A 23,314-nucleotide genomic window follows, 5' to 3' on the forward strand; every position below is an offset into this window, starting at 1 on the left:
AGAGAGAGAGAGAGAGAGAGAGAGAGAGAGAGAGAGAGAGAGACGTACACACATAGACATACACACACACAGACACTCACACACAGATACAGAGATTTACAAACACAGACACACAGAGACATACACACATAGACACACATAGACACTCACATACAGACACTCTCACACAGGTACAGAGATTTACACAGAGAGACACAGACACAGACACAGACACAGACACAGACACACACACACACACACACACACACTACAAAACTAAATAAACAGAACAAAAGGCCCCTTTGATGTATAGGGACGAGGACCTATCTCTGAGTGTTCCTGTGAACTTCTGCAAATTCACAAAATAAACAAGGGGTGGCCATGGTTATTCCTCAACTGGAATTTCGTTTTTGTAGAAGCCTTTAGATCACTCTGTGGTCCAATCCCCTCACTACTTATGAGGAAACCAGGCTGTAGGGAGGAGCCATATCAGAAACATGGTAGCCAAGGATAGAAGATTTTTGAAACTGTGCTTCCGAACTTTTGCACACATTAAAAACAATAGGGCAGGACCAAATAAAAGATGAATATGAAAATTACTGAAAGGTATAGGATGTTTGGTCTCGAATTTACAAGCACAGAAACATTGTTATTAAAAAGAACTTGGGCCAAAACACACAGTGACATTGATCTGAGGAAAATTCGTAGGAATGAAGGATGTGAGTGCTAGCAACACCCACCAGCCCTGTGCTGTACCCCATCTTTTTGCTTTGGATCTGAACCTCTTAATTTTATTCTATGGTTTCACTACTGCTCCAGCAGTAGCAAAGTCTTACCACAGAGAAGACTGACTTCGATCTACATTTCTATCACAGCATTTAAAGTTTTATATAAATGCTGACTGCTGCTTCTATTGTTTAATTTCCTACAAACCTGACAACAGCTCAGCACTACAAACACATTTATATATTCCCCTCCCCTCAGCTCCCTCCCTTCCCTTCCCTGCCCTCCCCTCTTCTCCCCTGCCCTCCCCCACCTTCCACTTCTACTGTGGATATTTTAGATTCTCTTCCTGTCGATTGGGCAGCAGGCAGGATTCACAGGGTCCTAACCTGGACACACCTATCCCTAGCTTTGACTATGCCTGGCTGCATCATCGCATCACTGCATCAAGAGAGCCGACATAGCCAGGGTTAACTCCAGAGATAAAGACGCTCTCAGTAAAAGCCCCAATCTTGACCTTCACCTTCCCAGGGGCTCAGAGGATTGGTAGGTGATTTTTATCTCTTTTCTGGCCATGAAGTAGTGTTCATAAATGTCACTGTTTATTAATTTAGTTAATTTGCATCAAAGTTTGAATTATTTTTATAAACAGGAGTATTTTTCCATTTATGATCTGGGTCATCTGCTTTATTACTGAAATCACTTAATTCCAGAGAAGAGCTGGAGAACTAAAAGTTGCTGAGTCACCAAATACTCAACAGGGGACTTGAGTTCTAACCTTTTAAAAGAGGGAAGCTTCTTCACGGGTCCCGTTTGCATGTGCTGTTACATTCCACAATTAAATTTCATGCTAATGAACATTTATTCAGAATTCCTCTCCTGGGTGAATTGCTGTGTCATGGTAAACAGAGAAAGACCTGTTTATGTATGAGTCTCTCCCCCCCCCCCCAAAGGAAGGAAATTGCACGGAGCTGCTTTTTCCCCACTGTAGTTTCTGATGATAAATAGGTTGAAATGGCTGCGTGCCAGTCTCCAGAAGGGAATGCCTTTGTGCTGTTTTTCTGCTGCTCCGGGATAGGAATACTTTCCTCACCTGGCATCTGGGCCATGAAAGGAGGCTGAGAAGGGAAGGGAACATGGACGGCTGGGTCAAGCTCAGACGAAAAGTACAAATTCCTAATCACGTATGCAACCCTCAAACATGCCCCGAAGCTGTGGTCAGTTTGAGCGACGTGCAAGGCTGCCATTTTCAACAGAGGAAAACTTTCAAAGTGCTTTGCTCAACCGGCATCATTTTCCAATGCTTAATTTCAAACAGCAGACATGACCTATTAATGTACCCTCAGACTGGGTGCTGCTTCTCTGTAAGTCACGGCAATGGAGAGATAGCTTCCATACATAACACTCCACCCGATTGTGTTGTTCTCTAGAACATTCTCTAGCTGCAGCCCTGTTTTCCTTAAATCGGGTCTTCTCGACTAGCTTGCTTCAGTACCACCAACTAAGATTTTTAACTCCCTAACAAGGGGGATCGTTATGATCCTTGATTTCCCTAATAAAGAAAAGATTTGTGGAAGCATGTCAGCAAATAAATTAATGAACGTTTACTTTTATGCCAGAAGCATGACATAGATAGCGTTACTGAAAAACAGTTCGCGGTCACATAGAGGGGTCAGGGGTCAGTATTTTAAGCAGTTTGGATGGAGCATGGGAACTGGGTGAAAAGATCCCATACATCTAGGGAGATCTATTCCTCTCTGCCTACATTACTCAGGTTTTTTATTTCAGCACCCACAATTTGGAAATCAGACAAGCCTTCCTGGGAGTGTGGCCAGGAAGTAAATTGGATTTCAGTGATTCATATTTATTATAGCTATATCTTGTGTGAGGCTCTGTATGGGACGTATATATTACTCCAGGATTCCGCTCCCCTGTGAAGGTGGGTTCACGAGCCCTCAAGTCCGAGCTGTAACTTCACACAAGTAAAACAGAACAGGCTCTGCGTGACTACAGGTATGTGCTACCCTAGCTGCTCTTACTGTTGCAAATTTCTCTGACTTGGTAAATTACTTTTACACGGAATGGATTGTACTGTGCAGCTCACATAAGATTATTCTTGAAGGTGGCATAGGGACACTAGGTCGGTTCCATCATCCATCAACCGTTTCTGACTAAGGTTGAACCTGATGTATATGGCTTGTCCTCATTTGACCACATATGACTAATAAAACGAATATAGACTCAAGTTCAGTTAAAGACAGCGCCCACTTTTGTGGCTGTGTTCTCACTTCTAAAGCTTCCTTTTGTATGCTCTGTCGTCAGAGGTATGCTTCTCCTGGCTGGGGACAGAGCAGAGGTTACTATGCAAAGTGATGCACAGATTCACAGACAGTATGAGGTACAACATTCAGACAGCTCCCGGAAGCTGCCATCCAAGCCTGCTTTATCATGTTTGGGGACATCTAGTTGCTACCTGGTCAAAGGGCTCCCCCTCCCCTGCCTCTTGAGTGGCTCTCTGGAGCTGTTGCAGGTTGAGTCTGATCTTGTTTTCCGATCTCTTGTGAATCAGGGACAATCGGGCTAGAGTTTAGGGCCACTGTATTAAAGGCATCCTTGCAGACACAGAAGTCAGTATAGGCCATGGGTCTTGCTCTCCAGTATAACAGGCAATGTCGTTCATCTCTGTCTACTGAGTCTATTCTAACCACACACACACACACACACACACACACACACACACACACACACACACACACAATAATGGAAAGAAGAGTGCAAAGATGTGGAAGGGATGGGTTCTACACCATGTGGGCAAGCATCTGAGGCTATGGATGGGGCTGGGCATAGATCGCAGCGGTCACTTGGGCTCTGGAAGGTTACAGTTGATAATAGAGTCAGTCATTTGGATCTGAAGTCTCTATGGCTTTCAGTATTTGTATAGCTTATAGGCATGTAAACACTGACTGAAAAGATGCACAAATTCTTCCCCTTATAATCAGACTTTTCTGTTTTCTCATAAGTCAAATTTACCCAAAAGTCCTCATAACCTGGAGATACAAAACTATCTGGCTTTCAGGACAGGGTCCTGGTTCTTGCTAGAGTCATACTGTCTGGTCCAAATGTCTGAGGGCGCTTCTTGCTTTACATTTTTAATCAGGCAACATCAATGCCTTAGGTTGACAGTACAACTTTAAGTTCCAGTTTCCCATTCTCGGTTGCCTCCATTGTATTTTTCTAAAGGAAGGCTATTCCCCAGACCTTTTCTGACACAGCTGCTTGTGAGAACTTTGGTTTCCTAGCTACGGGGGACAACCTTGGCTAGGGAAATTTAAATACGCCCCAAGACAACTAACTTATTTGGCTAGTTTGAGGGTGTAATTTGCATTATCATTTTATTGTGAATGTTAAACCATGGGGAATGGAGCTGTTTTCTTGAGAGCATTGTTTGTTGACTACTCATCACTGTCAGAGGCGGATGGGTGTTTCTTACACTGGGAGGGCAGCAGTGAACACCTTAGTAAATCCATGTTCTTGTGGTCAGCAGTGAGATATCCGTGACAGTGTCTGGAGGGCTCACACACCTCTGTTCTCCAGCATGAAGTGGGAGGTAAGAAACCCACCCAAAGTCACACCAGCAGGGAGGATTACAACCTGTACCAATACCTCGCCCCAACCTTCTCCATATGTCCCAAAGACAGGGAAAAAAGAATTGAAGATTGCCTTTGCATCAAAGAATGCCAAGACTCTCAGACTATTCTTGATAGTTAAAATCTTGCAATTAATTGATAGAAAAATCCAAACAGCAAAACGGGGCAGAGATCAGTAGAACCGATGCACAGTTGGTTCAATGCTATGGTAAAAGGGATCAATAGTTTCCTACTAGAGAAATTCAGCCCTCTCTGTTACAAGTGCATGATAAACTCTAGTCATCATTTAATGAAATAGGCCTTCTTTTACATTAAGTAGTATCTTAAATGCTAATTTAGCACATTTAAGTTCGGAACACATAAATTACAGTGTTGAGAGAGTATAATGCTTACTCACTTGTGCATGAGGAAACCAAGAGTCACGGCAAAGCGTGGTTTCCCACCAGCTTTGTAGGAGTGACCACCATTGAGAGGGACCACCATTGAGAGGGACCACCACTGAGAGGGACCACCACTGAGAGGGACCACCACTGAGAAGGACCACTACTGAGAAGGACCACCACTGAGAAGGACCACTATTGAGAGGGACCACCACTGAGAGGGACCACCACTGAGAAGGACCACCACTGAGAAGGACCACTATTGAGAGTGACCACCATTGAGAGGGACCACCACTGAGAAGGACCACCATTGAGAGGGACCACCAGTCAGTGAACAAGAGTGTACAGTTCTGGGGAACCAGCTCTTCTGCCTGCTGCCAAACAGGAATGTTTGTTTTTTTGCACCTGCCATTTCTTTAAATCAAAAAGGAATCTGAATAGACTTTTAGGGATACCTAGTTTTAAAGGGTGTAGAATGTTTTTATAATAGTTTAATTATGTCTTCAAAGATGCCAGATAAAATGCTTAATTTATATTTGTCTATTGGAATCTTCAGAAGTTTGAATCAAAGCAAGAAGATTAATAAAAGGCTAATTATGAGATGAATTAGTTCCATGGTTAATTATTTAATCCAGCATGTACAATAGCTTTCCTTATCTGCAGTCCTGCCTTCCTCAGTTTCAGTTACCCACAGTCAACAATGGCCTCAATGGAAAATTCCAGAAACAGACAATGCACTTGATTTGAATGGCTACCCATTCTGAGTAGCATGATGAAATTTGATACCATCTGCCTCTGTTCACCCAACATGTGAATCAGCCATTCACCCATCCAGCACACCCATGCTGGTTCTGTGATATCTCACTTAGTCATTCGGCACCGTGTCACAGGTTGGCATGTCACCAATGCCAGTTCAGGCTCCCATGGAGGCACTGCGCCACCTGAGCTCATCCCAGGAAGACAGGCAAGCAGAATAGAAGAACACAGTGACTCAGTTCACGTCTATTACAGTTTTTAAATTGTATTATAGGTTTTTATTCATTATAGTTTTATTATAGTTTATTATATTAGAGTATTTTAGCTATTATATTTTTATTACAGTTTTTGTTTTTTATTACAGTTTTATTACTGTTTTATTTTATTATTAGTTATTACTCATCTCTTGATGTGGCTGATTTTTAAGTTAGACTCTATTAAATGTGTACAGGGAAGTACATTACACACACATATTTGGAGCGGGGAGAAATCTTATTACTATTTCTGCCTTCAAGAATACTTGGATGGTCTGTGAAATGAGTCCCCAGAAGATAGGAGAGGCACAGTGCATTGCTCAGAGACCATGGGCAGACTCTGTGCGAGGCACTGGAGTTAAAGCGCATAGCCAAGGGAAACCACTCTGAGACAGCAGGGTGAGGGTCCTGTGGCAGAGTTCCGCCCAGATTTGAAGCATTGTGAAAGTGGAGAATGGTGTGTAACCATACTTGGAGGCTCTGATGACCCATGCTAGGAAAATCATGTCTAGATGTTAATGGCTAACTGAGGATTATCAGGGAGTAAGAGGATGGATGTTCCAGTCAGACAGAACACCATTAGGAAAGGCCAGAGGCGCGGAAGCCCAGGTCCACTGTAGAGGAGTCTATAAAATTTAGTAGTGCATATGATGCGTTTGGGAACATCCCGGATGCTGGAACAGCAAGCCTTAGAGTCCTGCCATCTCCGTGCTACACCAAGTACACTTGCAGAGTGTTACGCAGGTTTTCCAGGTTCAGTCTTTATGGCCTGACTCAATAAGACGGTGATAAGGGCTGGAATCTGCACTGTTAACCTAAGACGATAGTGAAGAGCACACCTGTGACTGTGGCTCTAGTGGACGTGGGCCACGAAAGGACTCTAATAGAAGGGCAGTTGGAGCCAATTAACACTGTAGCAAGGAGGATAAACATATATCCCTATGTTCACCCCAGGTTGCAAATGGACGGATGAAGAGCCTGTCTTTAGACTTCTCGGGTAAAGCTCGTAAGTCTGGAATATTCTAAGCGGTGGTGGTGAGGTGGGAGAGAAGCTGGGGCAAAAGTGGATGGGATGAAAGTGTGACTGGGTTTAGATTAGACGTTGGAGCGGAAGGCAGGAAAGGACAGCTTTTGGTTCCAGAGCAGACGTGGGTGCTACCACGCAGTCCGGGACCGCAGAAGCTGCCAGCACCGTGGTGTTGGTAAGGGATGCAGAGTGGAACTTGAAACACTTGGCAGTGGTTGAGACAGAGACTGGTAAGTTAGCGAGGGAACTCCTGTCTTCAGATAAACAGTCAGTTTGTACACGAATGCGGGGCTATATAATGTTATCTACAAAGAGCTTCTCCGTTTAGACATGTATTAAAACAACGACTATGTGCCACACAAAACCAGTAAATTTTGTCAGATTCTGCACAGTGCAAAGTACTCGTGTTTGCCTTTTTTTTTTTTTTAATGTAGAAAACCAGAGCAAGCATTCTTTAACATAAAATAAGATACGTACATTTAATCCCATATTGATTTTTAAATCAGGGCATAATTAGACCAGGGCACTAGATCCTTATTTATAAGTATTCATTTTAACAAAATTGGGTATGAGAAACCCATACTCTTCACTTTGGTGATTTTGACTTTACACTGGGCTAGTGTTAACAGTATTACAGCTACTTTTATAATGTGAGCTATTGGTCATTCCATTTCTAAAGTAATTGGAAATTTTAAATGCATTTTAATAACGTAGGCGACGGTGGTTTCTTTTTAAGTAGAATTGAATTTGATCTGAGGTAGCTGAGATCTAAAGTCTTAGGTTTCCTTCACGGAAATCTTGTGCCTGCCCATCAGAAGTGGCCACTTTCAACAGTCCAGGCCCTTTCTGTGCTCCTTCGTGAAAGGGTGATTAAGGGCATAGGAAACGAAGAGAACACCTTTGAATAGTAGTGGCTATTTTCGACGGTGAAGTCAGGCATTTAGGACAAGTTCGACAGAGGATGAAGTGCTAAGGTATGGGGCATTGGGTAAAGACTTGGCAGATCTGGTGACTCGTGGGAACTGTGAGAAAAGGGGCCGGAAAGACAACGAGGCCGTTGAGAGCAGTGTAGTTTCATCCCCCTTACTCCTCTGAGGGGCTCCCAACCAACACCCGTAATTCTATTTCCAGGGGATCTGACAACTTTTTCTGGACCCAGAGACACTTCAGTTATGTGTACAGACGACAGACAGACAGACAATAAATCCCTACACCTAGATAAAAATAAAATAAACTTTCAAAAGTAGGATTGGGGCCTGATAAGATTATAGAACCCTGGCTACCTTCCCATTTTGTGAACTGGCTGTGAGCAGAGTGGCTCTGTTCAGCTCCGCACCTCGCTCAAGGGGTGATGCCTCTTACAGAACCCAAAGCAATGGGTGTCAAACCATGAACTGAAACTTCCATGACTAAGAGCCTAAATGAACCTTTTATATTTATAGGTTGATTATCTCAGGCATTTTACTACAGCTCCAGAAAACTAACACTTACTATATTATTATAAAATATTTTATATAAAAATTGTAAGTGACAGTGTATGCATTAGAATTTATCTATGTATTAGAATTCAGGGATGAGGAATATTTTGGCTTAGCTGATGCATACAACCCCAGACTCTTCCACATATGTAACACAGAGCGACAGAATCACAGTCTCAGAGCTTTGATTAAACCACGGCATTAATATTATACTGGTCATCCAGGGCTGAAATAAATCCACCCTTCTTTAAATTGCTTTTGGTCAGAATATTTTGCCAACAATAGGGAGAAAGCCAAAACAAAAAGAAAAAAACTAAGACAGGAGGTTTTCTGCAGAAAACGAGGGAAGTTTTACAAGTGTCTGTCTGCTCCTAAGCAGGTACGCTCTGTTGTATGTGAGGGTGCTGTCCAAGTGCCAGGTATACCCAGGGGTGGCAGAGCTAGGTTGCATAGCAGGTTGGTTTTCCTAGGACCATCCACAGTGAGTTCCCACCTGAGACTCCTGGGGGAGGCAGCATAAAGCTGTGCGAAAATCAGTGTCTCCCCATCAACAGAGAAATAGGTAAACAAAGAGGTTTATGTACACAGAGGGACCTATGTGTAGCAATAAATGTAAGTATGTGTGCAACCCCTTATGATAAAACCAGCAATAAAGAGAAGCAAAACGAAGCCACCATCAAAGGGAAAGAACTAGATACTCTAGAAGTCAGAGAACTGAAAAGCTTTCTGGATTAGCATCTACCTTTGAATAAATGGTTGGACTTCCACTATCCACTGCTATTACTGATACTCCAGGAAACTTGCAAAATCCTTTTGTGGCTGTGAGTTCAGTCACTTTGTCATGGCTGAAGTACCAAAGTGGAGAAGGGGCCCCACTTTGCCACAAGATCTCTGGACACAGAACACAACCCTGGAAGCCTCAGATTTGGATCCTCAGCTTTTAGTGAAGTGATCAGACCCTGACCACTGGCTTCTCTTCAGCACTGTAACAATTAAATACCTCTCCCCTATGCCACTCTCTAACAATGACATTTTGTGGGACTTTTTCAAAAAGTGACTATCGTTGCAGAGATATCAGAATTTGTCACAGCTGAGAATCTGCACTGGGGATAGACAGCTTTGTGGGAAAGTGTCAATGGCAATCTCAGGCTGATAAAGAGAAGCCTGGCATGGTCTTATCCCACAGTTCATTCTCTGAGGGATAAGGAGGGTATAATCCTTGATTTCTATAGGAATTATCAACTATCTTGATGTTAGGATATGTTTAGAATTTATCTTCCAGAACATGGTTAATAGTAAATAGGGACAATCTTTCCTGGCCGTGCACAGATATACTGTCTGCAGGACAGAAAATTTCCATCCAAATAATTACTAACCACTAGCTGAGTCAGGAAAGGGGTGTCTAGAAAGGCAGAGGGATGGAGTCTAATTCCACAACACTATGGCCGCTTAGAGACCTCACGGGGACCCATTAGAAGGATCTATTGCACTTCTAAATCTGGAACAGCAGACTGTCCTGAAGCTCGAAAGAGGTTCAACCACTAAACTCCAGACTGCTTTGACAGTGAGTGTTGGTTAATTACAGGGGCAATCTAATTACAAGGTTCCTCCGTAATTGATTCCCTTTCAAGTGTGTGGAAACTTCACTTGATATGCATTTGCTCCAGGAACTCTTGGGAATAGATCAGGTCCTTGGGGCTGTGTGCATCTTGGAACTCAGGAGGCCATTCTGACTATATTCTGGAGTCCATATTAGAGGATTCTTCTTAGTCAGTCTTCTTTCTTTCTTTCTTTCTTTCTTTCTTTCTTTCTTTCTTTCTTTCTTTCTTTCTTTCTTTCTTTCTTTCTTTCTTTCTTTCTTTCTTTCTTTCTTTCTTTCTTTCTTTCTTTCTTTCTTTCTTTCCTTCCTCCCTCCCTCCCTCCCTCCCTCCCTCCCCTCCCTTCCTTCCTTCCTTCTCTCCTTCCTTCCATTCATTTCTCAGTTCACCCATCCTTTCCACACTCTACAGTAGTAACACGCACATGTACCACTAGCCTCTCAGGATGGAAAGGTATATCAAATATGGTCACTGCCACAGGTGGGCACATAATAGTAGTTAGACAGAGTAAAACAATGCTTAAAATTATGTGCTAATTATTGTGTTAGTGAGGTGTATACAATGGGGAGGAAACGTGGAAGAGGACAGCCTTGAGTTTGCTTAGTAGGCAGGGGTGTGGACACATGAGAGAGAGACACTGGCTGGGAGACAGCACAAGAGAAATAGTAAAGAGGGGAAAATGGACAGTGCAGGGATGGAGGGAACAAAAACTCCAGAACTGTGTGAGAACCCCAACAACGGCTGCCATAGTGAACGACCTAGAACAGCAGGTACCACGGCTGCACTGCTTCCACACATGATGGACTGGAAGCTCTGCAAGCTCTATAAAGACTCTGGAGATAGCATCCACCGAGCTATCACCATATGCTAAGCCTTTGGTATAACAAGATCCCATCTACTCAAGTGGTCAAGGTGTGTGTGTGTGTGTGTGTGTGTGTGTGCGTGTGTGTGTGTATTTGTGCTTCCACACCACAGATGAGGACATGGAGGTTAGAGGACAGGAGTGTTGACAATGAGGTCACAGACACAATGTGCTGATGTTATACTCCTGTCTCGGGACTGTTTTTTTCTAGGATGGAAGCTCTTTTTTTTTTTTTTATTATCTCTGCAGTGATTAGCTTTAAGTCAATTTGACACAAGCTAGAGTCATCAGAGGAAGCCGCAATTGAGAAAATTCTTCCATAACATTGGGCTATAGGCAAGCCTGCAGGGCATTTTTTAAATTAGTGTCTGATTAACTGGTGACTGTGGGGGGCACAGCCCATTGTGGGATGGGCCACCTTGGGGTTACAATTTTATGAGAAAGCAGGCTGAGCAAGCCATGAGGAGCAAGCCAGGAAGCAGTTTCCCTTCATGGCCTCCACATCACTTCCTACTTCCAGGTTCCTGCCCTGTTTGAGTTCCTGTCCTGACTTTCTTTAGGGATGAGCTATGATGTGGAAGTGTAAGCTAACTAGCTTTTGGCTATGGTGTTTCATAATAGCATTAGTAACCCTAAGACATTTTTCAAATATAAAGGAGATGTATGAAACATGTCTCTAAATCCACTGGGGTTTCTGGAAGTGTAGTTCAGTTGGTAGAAAGTGCACCTGCTAAGGATGAAGTCCTGGATTCCATCCAGGCCCTCAGCATAGAGCAAACCAACTGGTGGTGCATAAGCTAGGCACTTGGGAAGTGGAGGCAGGAGGATCAGGAGTTCAAGATCAGCCTTGGTTATACGGTAAGTTTGTCTGAGCCATTGAGCTCTTCTGTGTCCTCACTCATGAACTGATGGAGTTGTGAACTTGGACTCCGAGGACACTGATACTTTGAGATTCCATTTTAATTAAATCTTTCCTCAAGCGTAAGAACACGTTTTTTTGGGGGGTCTTAAATAAATCTTCCTAACAACTCCCATAAGACACATTGTATCAGTATTAAGGATTCTAGTGCCCAGGGCATACTGACAGCCATCCTCTTCAGGGTGAACATACCGCTGTAATCTGCCCACATTTCCACATTAAATTCCTGCACACGGAGGGCAAGCATGTTCTTATCTTTAAGGTACATGACAAGCATTTTGATTCTGATTAATTACTGAGTTATTCACAGGGCTCATTTCAATTTCTCAAAAGGAGTAGAAATGGGCAGGAGACAGATGTTGATGGATGACAGCAAGGTCGTTTTCCTCTTCTTGGCTACATGATTTAATAAGCCAATGTACTCCGTTGTGCTATACTTTCCAAGAGGTATGCGCCTAAGGGAAGAGCGATCAGGTAAGAACAGCCTGAAAGGGTTCTTGTCTTTAACTCTTACAACACAAGGCCAGCGGGACCGCAGCTAAGTCAGCAGAGAATGAGATATCCCCCTTCTTTTCAAGAGAGCTCTTCATGTGTCTGGTTGTTTTTCCAGTGGTATCTATAACACGTGACAGGAGACGTTTCTTTCAAAAATCCTTTCCTGAATCCAAACTGTCTTTTATATTTGGAGACTCATCTTACTGAGTCTCGGCAGAAAGTCGATAAGGTGATTTTCCTGGCCTGCCCGGAAGTCAGGTATGGAGCTGCCTCTGAGCTCCACCTACCTCCTATTACCTCCCCAAGATCTGGCTACACAGAAGCTGCCACACAGTGTAGGGTCCATGCTGGTGGTGAGGGCAGTGCTGAAGCTTCATCATGAAGCTTCTGTGTATAGCAGTAGTGCGAAGGCCACATCAGTGCCAGCAGAGGCAAGCTCTGGGGTGAAGACCGTACAGGGGCGCTCAGGCCAGCCTAATTGTGCCTGGTGTGTCTCCTTACCCGGTCCCTCTAGACTTAGCTTAGTTCCAATAGTCTGTTAGGACCCCCAGTGTACTTCTTTTTTTTGCATTAAAAAAAAAAAAAAGTTCTTTATTTCAAAATACCTCTTAAGCCTACAAAAGCATCGAGAGGATAGTACAATGGATTCCCCCAATGTCTTTTTCCTCATATCCACTGTTTGTTAAAATCATTTTTGTTTTATTTACTTAAATCTGATCTCTTTTCCTTTTCCTCCATAAGACCTCTCTCCACACATACATTTTATTATCATTTCCAATTCAAACCAGAGGAGGTTACATATGCCACACCCTTGCCTACCCATCCCTACGGCAGCATGCATACTTTATGAAGAAGGGAACTCTTTTTGGAGTATTTTTTTTTTATCGCACGTCATATGTGAGTTTCCCGTGATATTTTCAGACATCATGTGTTTTTATAACATTCACCCTGTTACCTTCTCTTCTCCTCCTCCCATTCCCACAGATCCCCTTCCTCTTCCCAACCTAATTTCATGCTTTATTATTTATTACTTCATTTATTTATTTTGCTTGTTGTGTGGTCCAGTGAGTTCATTTAGGGTCACTTATGAACAAGGATATCCTTTTATACTCCCACATCGGTTCTCCAAACTTGAGAAGTGTAACACCGACACAATACTAACTTGACTTCTGGTCTGTATTCAAATTTTGCTAGTCACGTCCCTCAGTAGTGTTCCTAGCAATGGTCACTTTCCATCAAAGGTATATTTTAGTACCATGCAGTGCATGTATTTGTCTTAACTCTTTAGTCTCCTCGTAATTTGTATTGACTTCTCTTCTTTTCCTCCTTGTATGATATTGGTATTTCAGAAACACAGCATCTCCTTATTTTGTAGAACTTCATTTGTTTTTAGTTTGCCTGAGTTTCGTGGGATTAGACTCTACAGTGATTTCATTGCAAATCTTACAGGGGAAGCCCATCCAGGGGCTCAGATGCCTATGTGATTCTTCCTGACACTGAGTTTTATTGCTTAGTCACGGTGTTTCTTCATTTAGCCATTCAAAAGTGAGCATCTTTTCCTTCAGAACTTGCAGGTGATGCTTGGTATTGCAAACCTGTCTTTCTAATCAAATAGCATTAGGGTTTTTTTTTTTTTTGGGGGGGGGAGGGATTTTATAAGCTCAGGCTACCCTTGAACTTGAGATGTAGACAAAGATGACCTTGATCTCCTGATACCCCTGCCCCCACTTCTTGAGTGCTGGCTTCCCCTGTCACCACTAGCCCTGACTTCCATGGACCATTCTTGTGAGTCAGATGACAGTAAAGCATGGTGACTTTTCAAGTATATCAGGTTCTCCATGCTTGCTAATTGTTTCAATTAAAGTGTGTTCTCATCTGCTATGTGGGATAGAGTTTGTTTCAGTTGCTTACATTTAAGAACCTGGTTGAGCAAATTTAGGGAGCTAAGAAGAATGCTGAGAACGTGTCAAACTATTGCTCTCAAATATTCCATCGAGTCAGTTTGAAGAACATAGGGCTAAACACCATCAGGAAAAGAAGTAACATAACTTCTCAAGTTAGCTCCCTCCACTCTTACAACACATTCCAGGCCAGACCTTCTGCTGCTGCCAGCCAAATGACTGCGAAAATGGGCCATGTAAATATCAAATAGTTATAGCACAGCTGAAAATCGGGGAAAATGTCAGCTTTGGTGACTGAGTGCCAAACACCTGGCTCTTTGGAAACATCTCCTGCTTTATTGCAATGTTTACTTTTCATTTAGCTTGTTTGATGTCATAAATGTCAAAATAAGAATAAAGGTGCAATGGAAATAAAATATCAAAGAAAGGCAGACTTCATCCCAATATTGGCTCTGGCAACTAAACAATATGGTACTTTGGGGAAAATTAAATAAATTTTTTTTTTCTGGTCTCAAGTTCCCCATTTGTGAAATGAGATGGTCGAGGTGAACTTTTAGACAGGTTTTAAAACTAAGGATCCTATGACCTGAAAAACTAATCAGCACTTTTTTTTGAAACACAAAAACTTTTCACCTAGAATGTTCTATTCAGCACATTTGGATCCAAGATTATTTTGGAATAGAGCAAACACCAGTAAAATGGCCCCGAGCCTTCAGAGAATAGAAACATCAGTTCGATTTAGCGTAAAGCTGCTCAAACAGTTTCAGTCTATCGGAATGGCTGTCTCTCCCGAGAGAAAGAAGCAATCTTGCACGGCTTGGTATGGCCAGACCCAGAGCAATGCGTCTCATTTGGACAGTCAGACTATCAGGGAGCCCTTAAAACACCAGCGGCATCCTTATGAAACACAGTCGAGTGTAATGGGCTGTTTATCTTGAGCAAGAAAAGGTTTCAATGGACAAAGACATAATAGTCTTTCAAAACCGGGAAGGTCATTTTGTTTAGGTGGAACGTTGCGTTGACTCGTCTCTCTCCCAGAGGGAAACTACAGCTCACTTGGTGTCAGTTCCACTGTCGAGGCAGTGAAGGTGTCTGTCTAACTAAGCATTCTGTGCACACACAGTTGTGATCATTGCTCTTGCCTGCTGCTTTTTCAGGGACCTCGTCATGCTTCTATGACATCAGAAAGCTACTCGAGAATTAAGTGTTTGTAGAGGTTCAATGATAGGGAGGGGCTCTGCTCTCCATGCAGTGGTTCCCCAAATCAGTACTTCTTAATCATTGATGTGCATATTAGTCTTAAAGCCTGGCTCTGCAGAGGCACCTGAGATTCTGCAGTTCCAATGAGTCTGCCACCATTTGGTGGTTCAAATGTCACATGGCTACATGATTTGAGCATGGCTTTTAGAACCTGACTCCCAGACACCATTGGCACCCATGTACAAGGATATACCACACAGCTCTGGCATCCTTATTTTCTCATGAAATTTTCATTTTTCCTCCCATTACCTATTGAGATTAATACTTTCCAATCTCCAACTCTTTATTGACACTCTGTGTTGATCTTGTCGGTCTTGGTCTGGTGGTTACCTACCAATTACCCAGTGATAAGGCAATATTTCCCTGGCAAGTATTGGATTTGATTATCACAGATTTTTTCATCAGTTTACTGCACTGGTTAGTTTTTGTCTGTCTGTTTATCTGTCTGTCTGTTTGTTTTGAGACACAGAAGTATGCACACATACACAGAAACACAGACACACAGAGACACACACAGACACAGACTCACACAGGCACACACAGACAGACTCACACAGACACACAGAGACACACAGAAACACACAGAGGCACACATACATACACACACACACACACACACACACACACAGGCACATGCCCATGGTGGTATAGACTTTGTCAGGATAGATTTCTTCTATGAGCCATCCTGGTTTGGTAGTAAGAGGTTTGTGTGTGCACAGGCACTGCCTCTGCTTTCTCTGCATTTGGTTTCACAAATCTCAAGCCACCCTCTTGCCAACCAGGGTGTCCTGTGTGGTGCTTTTCTACTGTTTATCCCTTAAGGAAACTTTACCTCCTCCTGAAACGTTGCCAGTGTTGCACTCAGAACCCTGTGGAGTGGAGTGATACTATTTTATGGAAATACTTCTTACATTCAAAGTGAATAAACATTTGCTGGACACCACAGATAAATTAATAAAATTCCTCAAGATCACTTGAGATGTCACCTGCTGTCCTACTGTGCACACTCAGCCTGTTGGTTTAAGCTGCCTTTAAGAGAACGATGCTACAAACAACCCTACTTGCCTTGGACTTCCCATGTAATCAGCTTTCACAACCTAAGCTAATGCTTAGCTTTAATCTTAAGGGATGTACCTCCCATGACCCTGACTTAGACACAAGTGCATTTGTGTTGTTCAGAGCAGTCAACAAGTTGGGAGAAACCTTATACAATAAAAACCCACTATAAAAGTTGGAAGCAACATACTGACAGCTTGTTTGCTGTACTAAGTGACTGCCGCGAGGTCAGTTGGGGTCAGTTAGAGTCAGTGACTTAATCCCTTGTAAAACACCATTAATAATTTCTGTAAAGAATGCCCACTCCTTTCGCATACAATGCTTTCTGTGTTGTTCAATTAAACACAGAGCAGAGTCCTTTGTCATGGACACCACAACAGGGGTAGACACAGACCAATAACCATGAACTACAGACAAAAGACACACAGAGAGAAGCAGAGAATTCAAACTTGGGCTCACTCATCATCCAACTAATCCTAGAGGAAGTCTGTGATTGCATTGCTAAATGTGATGCCCGTGTGGTTTTATACCTTTGATGTTACCTTTAATGCATTTAGCCAATGCAAGTAGGGATGGTTCTGTTCCTTTCTTAAACAGCAGCCTGCAAGTCATTACACCATCATTGTGGCCTTCTGAGATTTTACATTGCAAGCAAAACATTGCATGTCTTTTAACCATTACTTGAATGGCAGATTTTTGAACTTGTATACTATACCAGTTGCTTTAAGAGCCACATGACTTTGAAGAAGTTCACAAGAGTGGGCATTCCACATCTATCACCCTAGGTAGATTGCTGCTGTCAAAACGGCAGTAACCCTCTTTTGGTATCTATGATTCACAGATCACCAGATGTTATTCTTAGAGGGAGGGAAAATTCTGCTACACCAAGCCTCAATTCCTGGGCTTGCCTTGGTTTACAGAGGCTCATTCACATGGACGGGGGCTTGGAGATTTGAGCGTGTACCTACCCCAATGCTAGCTATCTAGCCTGACTCTTGTCCGTTCAAGTGCAGCACTGCAGACAGACATTTGCACATCTCTCTTGAGAAGACAGTATGTAAACAGTATCTTCCTAGCCCAATGTGCCCCCACTGTCATCTGTGTGGTTATATAATAGTGATCTCCTAAAGGATAAAAAAATAAAGACAACCTGTTTACTGAAATGTCAGATGAAGTGTGACACTGGTCATCTATCTAATGGAATTTAAATAAGAGTATGTTGGCTCCTAGTAATAATACACCAATGTGTCACACTTAGACTCTACAGGATAGCATTGTCAGTATGTTATATTATAGCTCAAGTTCTGAAAATTCAGTAATTGTTTTGGTAATGAACCAACAAGGTATTAACTGTTTTCCTGCTTATATTCGGCATAACACAGTAATGTAATAGATAAGGCATAATCATTTCCATTTGGTATACTTATGGAAGGATATGGCATGGGTGAGGAGAGGCAGAAATGAGGGAGGCAGAGTGAAGGTAGGCACCATTGAATGAATGTTTCCCCTTGTTCTGGTCTTATTTACTTTGTCATTTATAAATCCTGACTCAAAAAAAGAAAGAAAGCAAGAGAGAAGGAAAGAAAAGAAAAAGAAAAAAAAAGAAAAATAAACCAAACCAAACCAAAACTCAGCACGTTGATGCTTCAGAAACCCAATGACCTTTGTTCTCTATTAGTCTATTTGATTTTTTAAAAACAGTTTTTGTTGTATAGCTCAGGCTGGTCTTGAACTCGCAATCCTCTTCCCATCCCTGACTTATTGCTGGAACTACAGGCACGTGCCAGCACTCCTGAAAATATATTTGAAATCACATCATTATTTTTGCCAAAATTCCACTGGACTTGGGTGGCTCAGTGAGAGGACATGGGATGGAGGTTTACCTGCATGCTCACGGCAAGAGAGGTATTCCATTAACAATTGCGTCAGCAAGTCAATTCGGGGCTATCAGCCCTTGAGACAGCGCTAGCTACGACACTGTTCTAAAAGTGTGATCTCAACAAAAAGAGAGAAAACCCAAACCAAACCAGCCAAACAAACCAAACAGCCTGCCAGATGTTCTCTCTGCATGGTATACCGCATCTTAATGCTTCAAGGGTGGCAGAGGTGATGTAGAAATTCTGGATTCTAAAGTCAGCAAGCTCTGTTTAAAGGTTGTTTTCATTAGTATGTTAAAAATTTCTTAGAGTCAAACTATATACATGCTGGAATTTGTAGTTCCAAACACAGGCTTTTAGGAAGAATTTTATAAACTAGGAACAAAATCCACAGAGCCGATAATATGGTTTTTAGAGTGTCTACTGTTAGCTGCTGCCGAAGGAATGAAAATTTTCAGCTTAATCAGATATCCCACAATACTAAACTACAACTATTAGAAACAGTGCTAAATGCTCAGTGTTAGCCCTTACCAAGTGTAACTGCCTGCGAATATACAAAAAGGCCCTTCCCAATCTTGATTTCCCCATAATTTTGAGCATGTGCTTACAATTGGATATGAATTTTCTTCAGTGGAGTTGTAGTTAGTAGTGAAGACAATAAACTCATCGTAAAACTCCTGGTTAATACTCACAGGAAGGCACTGCTGTGAAGAGAAGCACAAGCCACTTAACCTAGGTACAAGAAGCAGGGGCAAGGGATGTAGCTACCCTTGACCAAGACAACCAAACCAACCCAGCCGGGTCTGGTTCACCCTGTGTAAAATATCATACCCTGTTTTCGCTCAAACACCAATGGTTCAAATACTACTAGGAAGGGTATGTGGAGGGTCAGCAGCTGATGACTTAGCAAAAGGGTTGTTAAAAAAAAAGATGCAGGGCAAAAAGGTACCAGGCTGGGGGTAGGGGGTAGAAATGGCATCTGCTGGAGAACTGGAGGCACCGGCATAACATCAGCAGCTTGCTGGGGGGGGGGGGGTCTCCACTGGGGCAAGCTGAGGCATGGATGCTGAACGCTTCCACAGCCCATGTTGGCAACTCCTTAGTGCATGGTATAGACAAAATCTAAGTGGACTTCCAGTGTTTGTGTCTAATACATTAACATGATTTATTAACGTAAACAGGTCCCCTTTGTGGAAATTTTAAGGAAAAGCTCAAGCTCGGGGAAAATTGTAAATTAAAAATAAAACTCAAATCCATTATTTTGTTGGGACAACAAAACGCTGGGTTTGAAAGTGGCTAACAATCTTAAAATTTTTATGTTCTCTAGTCTATGTGCTGTGAAGCTGAGATAAGCACAAAATCTGTGAATGTCTGTGATAAAGATTATCATCACAAATACGTTGCTTTTAGTCTGATTTCCTTCCGAGAAAAGTTTTTTTTTTAATAACAAAAGAAGAAATTACCACTAACTCTTCATTCCCAAGAAAAAGCATCTTAGTTGAAGATATAAGTTACATCGCTCTATATTTATATTCCAGCAGGAAATGAGTTGGCTTAGGAAAATACTCAGGGAGCAAGGGTGCTTCTGCTTCTGCTCCTGCCGACATTTTTAACTCGCACCCACATAAACCAATAGGCACCTTAGCCCTGGGCACAGAGACACTGGAGGGATGAAGCCTATGGGGCGCTTATCAGCACTAGACTGCCTTGTCACATCTGATGCTGAAGTATAGTTAATCACCATTGATCCCTTTGTGAAAATGGAGAAGGAAGCGAGCCTAACCCTACCACTAACCTTTGCTTAAGTTACTGCGGTGATCAATTCCCTCTGGTTAGCCAGTGGAAAACAACTGGACTCCAGGGAACAATGCAACTCCTTCGCCTGAGAAACACACACACACACACACACACACACACACACACACACACACACACGACAAAGACGATGAAACCAAGAATATGTTCCTGCCTGCAGTCTGTCCATCCGGAGGCGATGTCACTTTTCATCTTGTAGTGAAGGCTCAGAATGAACCAAGTGAATGTTGTTGAAAGCCTGTGAGTGAAGCTCCTACCACAAGTAGAGCAGTTTGCCTTCTGAGTCAGGCCCAAGAATCCACTTGCAGAAGCAATAAGTTGCAAACACAAAGGCTCTGCAGGAGTTTTAATTGGACTATTTTTAAGGCTTTATGGGAACAGCCCCCATCCACTCCAGATTGTTATTTACAAAGCATTTTAAAAAAAAAAAATCTTGATCGCAGAAAAGAGATTTCGAAGGCACAGGAAATGATCACAAAGGTTCTCTGTTTTATACCTGCCTTAATATAGACAATTCAGATCAGCCTTTCCAACGAGCCCAAAGCTGGAAGCAGTCTCAGTCAATATGCATGCTCCTGGCCTATGCTATAAAGAATGTGTTGGGATTTTAACTGAAAATATTTACATTGTTTGGACTGTGTTTGTTCATGTGTGTGACTAGAGTCAAGTACCCACAGGATTCAGCTAAACCTGTTAAGAAGCCATTCTTTAAATATGCCAGCACTCTGGAGGGTCTGTCTACAGGCTAAATGACAGTGCTGGGGGAAGAGAGTGCGTGTTTAAGAACGTAACCAAAGAGATATATCCTGAATCAGGTTGTCAGAGGTGATTTAAGGATAAACAGAATTCTCATTCAGACGGTGTCTGGAATTTTATGTTCAACTTAATGGTCAGGAGTGAGGGGAAAGGCACTGCGCTCTGGATCTTTGGCAGGAATGCTGACCATAGCTTTTGTTTTATTAACGTTTTCAAGTTAGGTTTGGCAAAAGAGACGTGTGAGCTTCGCTGCAAGCCCTGGTGTGCTGTCACAGGAACACATGTCAGAGCGGGGACAAATGGACAGTCTTATAGACACATTTTGTCTCATCTTCCAAAGAGAAATCAAGCCTTCAGAGACTGTTCTAGACCATTTAAGTTTCCATAGCACTCTCTCTTAAAATATTCTGAAAATTCTGTTAAAATTATTTTGGAGGGTGTGTCAATTCACCAGGTTGTTTATTCAGTTTTGCATTCCCAAGAACATATTTTGGAAAAAAAAAACACAAAAATCCCCCAAACAAAATGTCATGGAAAGTTTTTAATAATTTGTACTAGGTATTCAACTATAAATTCTGTGTATTTGAGAAAGTTTCCAAGAGCTGAGTCTATTTATTCAAATATTTCTCTTTTCTCTTTGTGAAGAGACTATTTAATAATGAATACAGAGAATGAAAGTTTAAATATCATTCCTGGGTGAAAACAAAGCATACAATTAATTCAGTCCTTTGCTGATTTTCTTTTTTCAGTAGTGGGAGAGTTCCTTTGATTTTAAACTTTCAAGACAGGTGGATTGTAATTGCTACATATTTTAAAAATTATACTAGTCATTATCCGTCAAATGTGACATAATCCCATTAATGACTTTCAAAACAGGATGATGTCAGTGGCGGGGCAATGCTGTTGGAATTCCTACTCGGCTGATTCTGAATTCTTAAACTTAAGATACAATCAGTAATATGTTTTAGATAAGATACGATTAGCGCTGTACATGATCGTTCAAAGGAATTTCCCCAAGACCTGGAAATTAAATATTAAGTCAGGCACTCAGCAGCGTATTTGTTATGTCTCAAGGAGTCTAAAAGATACTGGAGCAGCATCTTTGGCACTCACAGAAACGCAACGGATGGATGCCAGGTGTAGGGGACACCGCCTATGAGGACTGCTAGCTGAGAGTCTTTGGAAAGGAAGCCCGGGGTGGGGGGGACACGTCAAGGGAATGGGAAGGAGCTCTGCTCACACTTTAGAACGCTGAGTTAGTGTTTGGGTTACCTCTCCACCACTCCGCTGCATAATTTTATCATGAGGAAGATTCAACCTCGTGCATGAAAACTAAAGTCAAGGTTAAAGTAATCTTCCAGCTGAGTACTGCGCTGGCTTCTGAAAAACCCCCTCCTGAGAACCCGCTCCGCTGGGGCTACCGGGACAGGTGACGACGTCCCGTCACCTGAAGGGGGAAATACATCACGGAACATTTAAAAAATGGTGCTTTCCGGGAACACCGCGACATCGACTAAGTGCTGGGACTGTGGAGCGCCCTGTGCAGGCGGGAGAGGCGGCAAGTGTAGCTGATGTTTGCCCTTCAGCTGACATACGTGCGAGGTGCAGCGGTAGGATTGCTAGGAAACATGGTCACCTCCTCGGGGTTCCTCTGTTAGGATCCCAGAACTGGCTTAAAGGCACAGGCTCAAGACTGCCCAGAAAGCAAACTTCCCCGCACAAGTTCCCAGTCTTTCCTCCCCATCCCACCCTGGGACACCGTCCAGTGTTATCGGGGGACGTAAATGCCTGGGTCATGGTGCCCCAGTCACTTGTTGAGTTGGGGCGAGGGCATCTCTGGACCCAGGAACTTGGGGTGCACTGGCTGTTCAATCGACCTGCTGAGGGAGGTCTCTTACCTGCATGTGTCCCTGGTACATTCTGCTCCGGCGTCCTCAGGGCACCCGAGGCCGATGGCTGCTCTCCCGAGCTAGCTCGTAGAGAGTTGCGGGTCGGGCAGCGTGGCGCGGGCTCTCGGCGGGGCGCCCGGGCTACGGGCTACAGGACGCAGACGGGCGAGAGGGCGGCTGGGCGAGCGGCGCGCTGCGGAGCTGTCCTCCACGCGGGTGCTGAGCGCGCGCGGGCACGGGGACGCGGGGCCGGGCTCTCCGCGGGCGCAGTGCCACTCGCCGCGCCTCTCCAACTCGCCGGTCCTGTGCCCCACTCTCCTCGCCGCTCACGAGGCTGCAGCGTCCCCTCCCGCCTCCGTCCGGACGCCAGCCCGCGCCAGCCGCCGCCACCGCAGCTGCCGAGCGCAGGGCGCGCGCCGCCCTCCGGGCCGCGTCGCCGCCGAGAGCCGCTGGCCCGGCGCGCGCGCTCTCGCGGAGCCGGGGGCGGGAGGGCGGCTCCAGCGAGCGCGCTCCCGGACGGTGCTCGGCTTGCTCTCCCTGGTGGCTCAGAGAAGGAGGAGTAGATCCTGAGAGCTGTCCAGGCCTGGAATAGTGGACTTTCTGATGCAGTGTTGGCTACTCCGAGGCAGGGGACTGACCACC

At 43.5% G+C, this 23,314-nt stretch overlaps 1 protein-coding gene across 9 annotated transcripts in view; it reads right to left on the reverse strand.

The window, feature by feature from the left end:
• Window positions 1–23,113, reverse strand: part of Pex5l (peroxisomal biogenesis factor 5 like) — a 203,677-nt gene extending 180,564 nt beyond the window's left edge. For 5 of the 9 annotated variants that reach the window (XM_021197178.2, XM_021197175.2, XM_021197176.2 and 2 more), the window contains exon 1: window positions 22,682–23,113. In XM_021197178.2, the coding sequence (XP_021052837.1) occupies window positions 22,682–22,702 (21 nt within the window). In that variant the 5' untranslated portion in view covers window positions 22,703–23,113. The remainder of the gene's footprint in view (window positions 1–22,681) is intronic. The other 4 variants (XM_029537449.1, XM_029537447.1, XM_029537443.1 and 1 more) reach the window with 2 other exon arrangements.
• Between the last annotated feature and the right edge of the window lie 201 nt (window positions 23,114–23,314).

Source organism: Mus pahari, chromosome 4 (genome assembly GCF_900095145.1).
Source record: "Mus pahari chromosome 4, PAHARI_EIJ_v1.1, whole genome shotgun sequence".
Lineage (NCBI taxonomy): Eukaryota > Metazoa > Chordata > Mammalia > Rodentia > Muridae > Mus > Mus pahari.